The sequence below is a fragment of the Oncorhynchus mykiss genome, chromosome 3 (assembly GCF_057628025.1).
Source record: "Oncorhynchus mykiss isolate SJ-2025 chromosome 3, ASM5762802v1, whole genome shotgun sequence".
Taxonomy (NCBI): Eukaryota; Metazoa; Chordata; class Actinopteri; order Salmoniformes; family Salmonidae; genus Oncorhynchus; species Oncorhynchus mykiss.
Window position 1 is genome coordinate 50890575 of NC_143024.1, and position 12851 is coordinate 50903425.

A 12851-nucleotide genomic window follows, 5' to 3' on the forward strand; every position below is an offset into this window, starting at 1 on the left:
GGATGATTTGTCGCCACAGATGGTTTGTTTACGTTTCTCTGTTGTTGTTTAAGTTTCTCCTGTAAATGGAGTAGGCCAACAGCGACATCTAGTGTTCGTGTCGGGGACAACAGTTGTTTGACAACTGTAGCATTGTAGCTAAGCCTAACTCTTTTCCTAACCTTAATCTCATTCTCCCAACCTGATAAATTAATTCACCTAACCTGCTGCGTTAGTAAAAAAAAAAACTTGCCACGTTAATTAATCTAACCTGCTATGTAAACAAACTATCTGTGCCGACAAATCATCAGTATCACCGCACTGGGACAACATGCCTAATTAGTCGTCGCATGCCATGTCACATTTTTTTTACAATATAAAACCTACACATACAAACGACAACTTCACCCCTGCCCAGACCCACCTGCTCACACCCCGATCTCCAGCGCCCGCCTCAAACTGCACCATTTTGTTTCCATTGTGTTAATGTTAGAGGATTGGTTGATTTTAAGCATACGTTTTTTAAAGACGTTTTTTAAAGTATCATTCAACCCATTGGGTATCTCACTCCACCCTCATGTGCCATGTCTTGAAATATGCAGACAAACGGATTAAAAGTACATTTACATTGTAATTCTTCTGACAGCCAACTCTGCCCATCATTTTTGGACTTCAATGCATTCCCAGAAGGCATGGATTATTGAGTCATTGTTTATTCTACACTTAAGTCATGACTGTCATTGTGCTATACATTTTGTGAATTTTGTCTTTTGTGTGATAAATTGCACACATTAGTTTATATTGGATTAAGAGTACATTTTAATTAACTGTAATTTTGTTAGTTATGTTCCAAAACTCCATCCCTCTTGTGACAATATCCATTTTTTAAATCTTGCTTCCAATAGTTTAAATTTTTTTCTAAGAGATTGTCAGTTGGATAGGCTCTCTGCAAGGTTTTGCATATCTTACCTATCTTTTACTGACTCAAATAGGATTCCCTTAAAATTGCTCTGAAGTCCAAAATATTTAAAATAAACATTTCTTGATATTAAACTTTTTGAGTTGCATGTATTTGAAAATATCTACATTAGTCAGTCCAAAATTGCTTTTGAATTCTGTCATGGAAATAAATGTATTTCCTATTTCCAAGTCATTTACCGTAAAATACCATGCCTTTAGTTTTCTGTGTGGACCAATTTATCTTTGAATTCTGAAAAGCTATTCAAGGATTGCTCCATAGGGTTGTGTTTTAGGGAGTGATAATGGTTCTGTAGAAAATGTTTTTAAAAAGTATCCATTATTGTTATAGAGTTCTTCACTATTAAGTTGTTAATGTTCTTAGCTTGACCCTTTTGAAAATAGACAGATTCTGGGGATGAGCATGTACATCTTCAGTATGTACCCATTGTTCCTCTATATCAAATCAAAAATCGAATCAAATTTTATTGGTCGCATACACAGATGTTATTGCAGGTGTAATGGAATGCTTTAGTGCATTTAAATAACTATATGTCGCAAGTAAAAGCCCTGGGTGGCGAGTTGATACAATTCCAAGTCTGGAAGATTAGAAGATATAGAACCTTCACTTTTATTCTATGAGTTTTATTTGCCCATTTAAAGTCTGAGCAAGTATAGTCTTTTCAAGAATGTTTTTGGTGGGGTAGTTGTTCTAGCGCACGTGCAATGATGTGCAATGATTTCAGAGGGGAAAAACATTACCATTGTTAGAATTAATTTATTTGATATTGTAATATCACAAACCGATGTGGCCATTACTTATTCCAGCTTTATCTTGTCTCATCGCTACAACTCCCGTACGGGCTCGGGAGAGACGAAGGTTGAAAGTCATGCGTCCTCCGATACACAACCCAACCAAGCCGCACTGCTTCTTAACCACTGCGCCACCCGGGAGGCCTAACGTATATATCATAGTACTAATGTTATTGTCCGCACTACAACAAAGAAATAGTTAAATAAAATATTTTTTGTCTTTGAAATAGATTATTAAAATACTATAGGTTTACGTTCATTCCTATGGAGAACTGTTCCGTCTGAGGAGTACCAATATGGCGGCCGGTGCCTTCAAAGACTCTTATTGTCCCTTTGAAATCAGCAATCCAGGGATTCTGGGTGCTTTCAAGACAACTGGGAACTCGGAAAAAACGAGGTCAAATCGTGACGTCAGTGATCTTCAGTTCGGAAAGCTGTGTAGTGCCCTAGCACAGCTGATTCAAATAATCAAAACTTGATGATGAGTTGGTTATTTGAATCTGGGGGTGATGATGCCCAAGTTCGGATGACCATTCAAAACGATTTTTTCCAATCAGAGCTCGTGTTTTTCCCGAGTTCCCAGTTATCTTGAACACACTGAAGTCGGAGGTCAGAGATTTCTGAGTTCCCAGTCATCTTGAACGCGGCATAAATACACCATTGGGCTGAATCTGCACACAGCATCACTACGAAGCACGTCTCAATTGTCTACTTACAAAGAACGACCCGACCGATCATTACGGTTACCGACCGTAGTGCGTGTTGATTTTGTCTTTCTAAATGCGTGTTTTAACCAATGGAAGCGGAAGTGTTGAACCCCCAAATGATGGCGGACGTTAATGGCAACAATACATTTCAAAACGCGGAGCTCGAAGTGATAAAGCTTCAGGAGCTGGTCCGAAAATTGGAGAAACAAAACGAACAGCTCAGGACAAGAGCTAATTCAGTAAACAATTGCAATGGCCCACATATATTTCCAACCTCATCGGCCTGTCTGCACGGGAGTACAGCGTGTTCTGCTTCTAGTCTGGTTTTCTCTGCAAATGATTCAAATCCAGCACTATCGCATCCTTGTGCTCTTGGACCATACACTTCGTCCGAGGAACCATTCTCCAATTTCAAACAAAACTCGGTATTTGATACTGATGTGGAGGATGCCACTGTTCTGGACGAGGTCGATATTCTAGACCTGGATACCGTACTCCCGGTTGGAGAGTCTGATCATAGCTGGTATTGATGCTGTTCTATTTTATTGACCCCGTTCCTACCATGTCTGTGCCATTAATATGCTTATTTTATATTTTATTCTGCCAGCAGCACAAATGACGTCACGTTAGTATGGTAATGAGGAAACCGTTTAAATAAAAGCCTGCATTTCAAAACATTGCAATGTGGATAACTCATTCAGAAGATATATATTTTTAATCAGTGGCCAATTGCACTGTGCCAACAAGTAAAGGCAATCAGTAAATATTGTAGAATATGTATATATTTTTTAAGACCAATAATAATAAACAAAAGTGGGGTGGAAAATACTCAGTAGGGTCTCTAATAACCAAATGTGTGTACTTTTGGAGGGGTACTGTGTCATACATATCCAGCAGCACTCCGTTCTCCACCCCATCCATAGCCCTCAATAAAATACATTGCAATAGAGACAGTACTTGGGATATATATTGGCTTGTAGAGAGAACTTTTCAACCTGTCTCAGCTAAAGTGTGATGTGAAATACTCGGTAGGGTCTCTACAAACCAAAAATGGTTCGTTTTTGAGGGGGACTTTGTCACACAGACTGCTGCTGGCTTTTCACTCTGCCCCTCCATAGCCCCCAATGCAATTTAATGTAGTAGACTTTGCATGGGATACAAGCATTTCGCTACACCCGCAATAACATATGCTAAATATGTGCATGTGTCCAATAACATTTGATTTGATTTTGGCTTGGTAGAGAACTTTTTGTACATGTCTTAGCTAAAGTGGGGTGGAAAAAACTCAGTCTATACTAACCAAATAAACTCAGCGAAAAAAGAAACGTCCTCTCACTGTCAACTGCGTTTATTTTCAGAAAACTTAACATGTGTAAATATCTGTATGAACATAACAAGATTCAACAACTGAGACATATACTGAACAAGTTCCACAGACATGTGACTAAAATAAATGGAATAATGTGTCCCTGAACAAAGGGGGGGTCAAAATCAAAAGTAACAGTCAGTATCTGGTGTGGCCACCAGCTGCATTAAGTACCGCAGTGCATCTCCTCCTCATGGACTGCACCAGATTTGCTGTGAGATGTTACCCCACTCTTCCACCAAGGCACCTGCAAATTCCCGGACATTTCTGGGGGAAATGGCCCTAGCCCTCACCCTCCGATCAAACAGGTCCCAGACGTGCTCAATGGGATTTGAGATCCGGGCTCTTTGCTGGCCATGGCAGAACACTGACATTCCTGTCTTGCAGGAAATCACGCACAGAACGAGCAGTTTTGCTGGTGGTATTGTCATTCTGGAGGGTCATGTCAAGATGAGCCTGCAGGAAGGGTACCACATGAGGGAGGAGGATGTCTTCCAAATCAAATCAAAACTTATTGGTCACATACACATGGTTAGCAATGTTAATGCGAGTGTAGCGAAATGCTTGTGCTTCTAGTTCAGACCATACAGTAATATCTAACAAGTAATCTAACAATTTCACAACAACTACCTTTTACACACAAGTGTAAAGGAATTAATAAGAATATGTACATATAAATATATGGATGAGCGATGGCCGAACGGCATAGGCAAGATGCAGTAGATGGTATAGAGTACAGTATATATATATGAGATGAGTAATGTAGGGTATGTAAACATTATATAAAGTGGCATTGTTTTAAGTGACTAGTGATATATTTATTACATCCCATTTTTAATTATTAAAGTGGCTAGAGATTTGAGTCAGTATGTTGGCAACAGCCACTCAATGTTAGTGATGGCTGTTTAACAGTCTAATGGCTTGAGATAGAAGCTGTTTTTCAGACTCTCGGTCCCAGCTTTGACGCACCTGTACTGACCTCACCTTCTGGATGATAGCGGGGTGAACAGGCAGTGGCTCAGGTGGTTGTTGTCCTTGATTTTTTTGGCCTTCTTGTGACATCGGGTGGTGTAGGTGTCCTGGAGGACAGGTTGTTTGCCCCCGGTGATGTGTTGTGCAGACCTCACTACCCTCTGGAGAGCCTTGTGGTTGTGGGCGGAGCAGTTGCCGTACCAGGCGGATACAGCCTGACAGGATGCTCTTGATTGTGCATCTGTAAAAGTTTGTGAGTACTTTTGGTGACAAAGCCAAATTTCTTCAGCCTCCTGATGTTGAAGCCTTCTTCACCACGCTGTCTGTGTGGGTGGACCATTTCAGTTTGTCAGTGATGTGTACTCCGAAGAACTTAAAACTTTCCACCTTCTCCACTACTGTCCCGTCGATGTGGATAGGGGGGTGCTCCCTCTGCTGTTTCCTGAAGTCCACGATCATCTCCTTTGTTTTGTTGACGTTGAGTGTGAGGTTATTTTCCTGACACCACACTCCGAGGGCCCTCGCCTCCTCCCTGTAGGCCGTCTCGTCGTTGTTGGTAATCAAGCCTACCACTGTAGTGTCGTCTGCAAACTGTAATGCAGTTACTGTAACTCACAGCGTTGAGATTGCTTGCAATGACAGCAAGCTAAGATCGATGATGCTGTGACACACCGCCCCCAGGCCATGACGGACCCTCCACCTCCAAATTGAACCCACCGTCGATAAACCAAATCCGACCACCCCTGGTGAGACAACACCACGACTTGTCAGTGAAGAGCACTTTTTGCCAGTCCTGTCTGGTCCAGCGACGGTGGGTTTGTGCCCATAGTTTGTGCCCCGTTGTTGCCTGTGATGTCTGGTGAGGACCTGCCTTACAACAGGCCACCAAGCCTTTCGTCCAGCCTCTCTCAGCCTATTGTGGACAGTCTGAGCACTGATGGAGGGATTGTGTGTTCCTGGTGTAACTTGGGCAATTGTTGTTGGCATCCTGTATCTGTCCCGCAGGTGTGATGTTCGGATGTACCGATCCTGTGCAGGTGTTGTTACACATGGTCTGCCACTGCGAGGAAGATCAGCTGTCCGTCCTCTCTCCCTGTAGCACTGTCTTAGGCGTCTCACAGTATGGACATTGCAATTTATTGCCCTGGCCACATCTGCAGTCCTCATGCCTCCTTGCAGCATGCCTAAGGTACGTTCACGCAGATGAGCAGGGACCCTGGGCATCTTTCTTTTGCCGTTTTTCAGAGTCAGTAGAAAGTCCTCTTGGTAGTGTCCTAAGTTTTCATAACTGTGACCTTAATTGCCTACCGTCTGTAAGCTGTTAGTGTCTTAACGACCGTTCCACAGGTGCATGTTCATTAATTGTTTATGGTTCATTGAACAAGCATGGGAAACAGTGTTTAAACCATTTACAATGAAGATCGGTGAAGTTATTTGGATTTTTATGAATTATCTTTGAAAGACAGGGTCCTGAAAAAAGCATGTATCTTTTTTTGCTGAGTTTATGTGTAGTTTTGGAGGGGGACTGTGTCGTACATATCCAGCAACACTTCGTTCACCCCTCCATAACTGAGACCGGTAGAAAACTTTTCTCTCTATGGGCAATTCTGTATCCCATGTTAAGTATATTACAGTGTATTACATTAGGGGCTATGGAGGAGGTGGAGAACAAAGTGCTGCTGGATACGTGATCAATAAACTTTCATTTGATTTGTGTAAACTTTCAAATGTAATGACGGTATGAATAATACAATATTTAAAATAAAATACGTCTAATTACCCATTTATTTTTTCAAAGGTGGTAGCAATGCTGTGGAAAACAGTTGTACTGCACTAGAGTGCTAAATATTTTATATTCCCAGTTTTGCATTTCTTTGTAGGTGGACTCTTATTTTGAAAAGGAAAATCGTCAATCGTGCTGCCAGCATAATCTCTTTCTGCTTGGAAAATGGTCATTTATATTTATATTCAAATAAAGCGATGCCAATGTCAACACTGTAAATAAGGCAGGCCTATTTACCTCCTAAAGTTGAAAAGGTTGCCATTTTCAAACAATGTTGCAAATTGCCAGCTGACCTCCAATGAAATAATTTTGTTCGAAGTGGTAGCATAAATGTGAATCTGATTTATCCAATTTAAATACATCATTAATTTTCCTGCAATGGCTACAAGGGGGCGGCAGGGTAGCCTAGTGGTTAGAGCGTTGGACTAGTAACCGGAAGGAGCTGACAAGGTACAAATCTGTCGTTCTGCCCCTGAACAGGCAGTTCACCCACTGTTCCCAGGCCGTCATTGAAAATAAGAATTTGTTCTTAACTGACTTGCCTGGTTAAATAAAGGTAAAAAAAAAAAAAAAAAACAGTAGGGCTTACCTGTGAAATAGACCATGGTGTCTGTCAGCTTGATTCCCTGCTAAAATAAAGTTTAAGTAAAGATGTTATGCTACAGATGTAGGATCTTAATTTGAGCCAGTTTGCAACAGCAGCAGGACGTGAATTATTATGTTGATTATAATAAATTGACATTTTTGTATGGGTTGATACATTTTTCGTTCAAATTGGAAGCTTTTTTAAACTCAAATACACTACCTGCTGTGCAGAAAAATCCTCAGCAATTTAGGAGTGATCAAATCAGGGCTCCAATGTGGCGCAGCGGTCTAAGGCACTGCATCTCAGTGCTAGAGGCATCACTACAGACCCTGGTTTGATTCCAGGATGTATCACAACTGGCCGTGATTGGGAGTCCCATAGGGCAGCTTAGGGTTTGGCCAGGGAAGGCCATCTTTGCAAATAATAATTTGTTAACTGACTTGCCTAGTTAAATAAAGGTCAAATATTTTTTTTTCAAGCTCTTGCATCTGTTCAAAGGCTACATTCAAACATTTGCCTTACTAAGTCAACACTATTAGCCTATGTAAACTTCTACACTAGGCCATTGTTGTCAATCACCCTTGCTTTGATTCCAGTACATACCTTTTACATGTAAAAATATTTGAGCATCCTGACAAGTGCTGTATAATCAGAATGTAGGCCTATTATTATTCTCTTCACAGTTGAAGCAGTGTGATGAATGTAAGACCATGCCTTCTGCTGTATTCTACAACCCATATAGTACACAGTAAAATCACAACATGTTAATTCAACTCCTAGGGAGTCAAAGTTAACCCTATTTTGGAGTTTATATGGTCCCACCCCCATTTTGTGTTAAAACTACTCTGGCAATGGTGTTGATGGAGTTAAAATGACACTACAGTGGCTTGCGAAATTATTCACCGCCTTGGCATTTTTCCTATTTTTTTGCCTTACAACCTGGATTTAAAATATATTTTTTTGATGGGGTTGTATCATTTGATTTCCACATGCTTCCACTTTGAAGATGCAAAATATGTTTTATTGTGAAACAAACAAGAAATAAGACAAAAAAACAGAACAATTGATCGTGCATAACCAGTCACCCCCTCAAAGTCAATACTTTGTAGAGCCACCCTTTTCAGCAATTACAGCTGCAAGTCTCTTGGGGTATGTCTCTATAAACTTGGCACATCTAGCCCCTGGGATTTTTGCCATTCTTCAAGGCAAAACTGCTCCAGCTCTTTCAAGTTGGATGGGTTCTGCTGGTGTACAGCAATCTTTAAGTCATATCACAGATTCTCAATTGGATTAAGGTCTAGGCTTTGACTAGGCCATTCACATCAAATCAAATCAAATCAAATTTTATTTGTCACATACACATGGTTAGCAGATGTTAATGCGAGTGTAGCGAAATGCTTGTGCTTCTAGTTCCGACAATGCAGTAATAACCAACAAGTAATCTAACTAACAATTCCAAAACAACTGTCTTATACACACAAGTGTAAGGGGATAAAGAATATGTACATAAGGATATATGAATGAGTGATGGTACAGAGCGGCATAGGCAAGATACAGTAGATTGTATCGAGTACAGTATATACATATGAGATGAGTATGTAAACAAAGTGGCATAGTTAAAGTGGCTAGTGATACATGTATTACATAAAGATGCAGTAGATGATATAGAGTACAGTATATACATATACATATGAGATGAATAATGTAGGGTATGTAAACATTATATTAGGTAGCATTGTTTAAAGTGGCTAGTGATATATTTTACATCATTTCCCATCAATTCCCATTATTAAAGTGGCTGGAGTTGAGTCAGTGTGTTGACAGCAGCCACTCAATGTTAGTGGTGGCTGTTTAACAGTCTGATGGCCTTGAGATAGAAGTTGTTTTTCAGTCTCTCGGTCCCAGCTTTGATGCACCTGTACTGACCTCGCCTTCTGGATGATAGCGGGGTGAACAGGCAGTGGCTCGGGTGGTTGTTGTCCTTGATGATCTTTATGGCCTTCCTGTAACATCGGGTGGTGTAGGTGTCCTGGAGGGCAGGTAGTTTGCCCCCGGTGATGCGTTGTGCAGACCTCACTACCCTCTGGAGAGCCTTACGGTTGTGGGCGGAGCAGTTGCCGTACCAGGCGGTGATACAGCCCGCCAGGATGCTCTCGATTGTGCATCTGTAGAAGTTTGTGAGTGCTTTTGGTGACAAGCCAAATTTCTTCAGTCTCCTGAGATTGAAGAGACGCTGCTGCGCCTTCTTCACGATGCTGTCTGTGTGGGTGGACCAATTAAGTTTGTCTGTGATGTGTATGCCGAGGAACTTAAAACTTGCTACCCTCTCCACTACTGTTCCATCGATGTGGATTAGGGGGGTGTTCCCTCTGCTGTTTCCTGAAGTCCACAATCATCTCCTTAGTTTTGTTGACGTTGAGTGTGAGGTTATTTTCCTGACACCACACTCCGAGGGCCCTCACCTCCTCCCTGTAGGCCGTCTCGTCGTTGTTGGTAATCAAGCCTACCACTGTTGTGTCGTCCGCAAACTTGATGATTGAGTTGGAGGCGTGCGTGGCCACGCAGTCGTGGGTGAACAGGGAGTACAGGAGAGGGCTCAGAACGCACCCTTGTGGGGCCCAATTCCAAGACATTTAAATGTTTCCCCTTAAACCACTCGAGTGTTGCTTTAGCAGTATGCTTAGGGTCATTGTCCTGCTGGAAGGTGAACCTCTATCCCAGTCTCAAATCTCTGGAAGACTGAAACAGGTTTCACTCAAGAATTTCCCTGTATTTAGCACCATTCGTCATTCCTTCAATTCTGACCAGTTTCCTAGTCCCTGCCAATGAAAATCATCCCCACAGCATGATGCTGCCTCCACCATGCTTCACCATGATGTTCTCGGTGTGATGCGAGGTGTTGGGTTTGCGCCAGACATAGCGTTTTCCTTGATGGCCAAAAAGCTAAATTTTAGTCTCATCTGACCAGAGTACCTCCTTCCAAATGTTTGGGGAGTCTCCCACATGCCTTTTGGCCAACACCAAATGTGTTTGATTATTTTTTTCTTTAAGCAATGGCTTCTTTTCTGGCCACTCTTCCGTAAAACCCAGCTCTGTGGAGTGTTCAGCTTAAAGTGGTCCTATGGACAGATAATCCAATCTCCGCTGTGGAGCTTTGCAGTTCCTTCAGGGTAATCTTTGATCTTTTTGTTGCCTCTGATTAATGCCCTCCTTGCCTGGTCCGTGAGTTTTAAAGGGCAGGTTTGTTGTGGTGCCATATTCCTTTCATTTTCTAATAATAGATTTAGTGGTGCTCTGTGAGATGTTCAAAGTTTCTGATATTTTTTTATAACCCAACCCTGATCTGTACTTCTCCACAACTTTGTCCCTGACCTGTTTCGAGAGCTCCTTGGTCTTCATGGTGCCGCGTGCTTGGTGGTGCCCTTGTTTAGTGGTGTTGCGGAATCTGTGACCTTTCAGAACATGTGTATATATACTGAGATCATGTGACAATTAGATTGCACACAGGTGGACTTCAGCTAATTATGTGACTTCTGAAGGTAATTGGTTGCACCAGATCTTATTTAGGGGCTTCATAGCAAAGGGGGTGAATACATACAGTATGCACGCACCACTTTTCTATTTAACATTTTTCAGAATTTTTTAAACAAGTAATTTTTGTCTGGAAGTCACCCCCGGAGTTTCGTCAGCAACACCTGACAACGGAGGGGCCTCTAAGCCAGTTGGTAGGGACGAGGGGGTGGTTTGTGATTTACTGCCGGTCTCTGGTTACTTTTAGTGGAGTTAAAAGTACTCTGTTCCAATGAACTCCAGTTATCACTCCAGGGAGCGTAACACTCTTTTGAGGGTTAAGATAACTTCCAGTAGAGTCAATTTAATAAAAAAGAATCAATTTTATCAAAAATGTAACACTGTGATTTCAACTATCCTTGATTTACTGTGTCGTTGGCTACCCAGGCTTGTGTGTCCTTTTAGCCTGCCTCGCTATAGTTCAGCCTGGAGTTATCTGCTGACTGAAGCTACTCATATACACTGATACACATGCTGTGTGCGGTGTCTCTCAAATGGCACCCTATTCCCATTGTATAGAGTGCCATTTGGGTCACAGCCACTGACATGCTGACTGGTTAACCCATTTTCATCTGCTGAGGTGTAAAATGTAGCACACTTTCACGCAGCTCAGTGCAGCGTTTATTGTATCCCACACTCGCATCGGCTGTATTGATATTCTTCAGTCCATTGAACAGATCCCACCAGTTCTAATCTTTTATAATCGTGACCCAGTTCTGTCTAGTTATGTCTAAGAACTTGCAATAACTGTATTTTTCTTCTCTCCCACTCTGCCCTACATTGGAAATAGACTTTGACCAAGATGTATGGTCTTTTAAGGAAAGTGTACCACTCAGATTACTTCTAGTGCCAGATTAATGCTGTAGGGCCAACCTGAACCATACTGTGCTGTCTTGGATATTTTGATTCCACATTGTCCAATGGTTCCAGCAACTATGGTTCATAACCAGGCCAGCACCGTATAGCTTGGCTCGGGAGTGTGAAATGGGTATGAGTGTGCCACAGTAGCTTATTACACTCTTCGCAGAGTTGGTAGAAAGCGGATGTTTCTGGTTTTCTGGGATACAGTATTGCCCTGAAATGTTTTCCCTGAAATACTTTAGGTCAGCTTACTAAAATAAGTTAAGATGTACTTTATTGCCCATTAACTTACAGAGAATGGAAGAGCTGCTGATCCTTCTTTTCCACTTGGGTGGGAAAAAGAGCACGAGGAAGGAGAGGTTAGATTGAAATACTCATACTGACAAATAAGCACACACACACCAGGGTCAGTGCCGTTTCTTGGCAGAAGCAACATATGGGGCCACTAGGGAAGAATTGCAGGAAATTAGCTTTAAAATGGAAACATTTTCTCTTCGTCCCTTTGCAAAATGTGTATAACTGCAAGAAATTTGCTTTAAAGCTGCAAATGTTTCTCTTCGCATTCAAGAGGGGCGCCACTAAAATGTTTTGCTTGCTTGCAACCAAATCTCACTTAGGGTCAGGCACAGCACCCCTGGAGCAGTTGTAGAGGGTTAAGTGCATTGCTCAAAGGCACAACGGCATCTAGTATGATGCCAGCAAACCTCTGTTGCCAGCTCACTACACCAGATTTTCCCATACGAATTAGGATTCAAACTGACAATCCTCTAGTTGCTAGCCCACCTCTCTAACAGCTAGGCTACCTGCTACCCTCTACTAACCGACTACTACAATTACTTACCATCCCAGTACTTATTTCGTAGCATCCTATAGTAAAGTATGTGTCATCAGCAGAGCTTTTCAGCAATCCAATGATTAGCCTATACATTTCACTCAATGGCCACTTCGTTGAGCTGACCGACTGTTACAGTAACATGCTCGTTCATCTTTCCAGTAGTTTGTGTCTGGCTGCCCAAAGTCAATCAAATATTAGAATATACTACACAGCTCAATATATGATTCACAACTCAAAGTGTAGGTTTTAGTATTGAGGAGCTATTAAGAGCATTTGTATCACACAAATGCCAGGACAAATATATTACTGCATTAAATTGGAAAATGTCCTCTCTCGTTTAACTAAGGTCATGAGGCATGTAAAAGTGATGTTCAATAGCCTATATCAAAGAAACTCAAAATGGGAGATGATATTAATTAGCA

The 12851-nt window shown here is 41.7% G+C and overlaps 1 protein-coding gene across 1 annotated transcript in view; it reads left to right on the forward strand.

The window, feature by feature from the left end:
- Window positions 1-2300: 2300 nt before the first annotated feature.
- The window catches only part of LOC110519950 (SLAIN motif-containing protein 1), a 41780-nt gene continuing 31229 nt past the window's right edge, over window positions 2301-12851 (forward strand). The window contains exon 1 of the mRNA XM_021596859.3: window positions 2301-2979. Coding sequence (XP_021452534.3) covers window positions 2546-2979 — 434 coding nt within the window. The 5' untranslated portion in view covers window positions 2301-2545. The remainder of the gene's footprint in view (window positions 2980-12851) is intronic.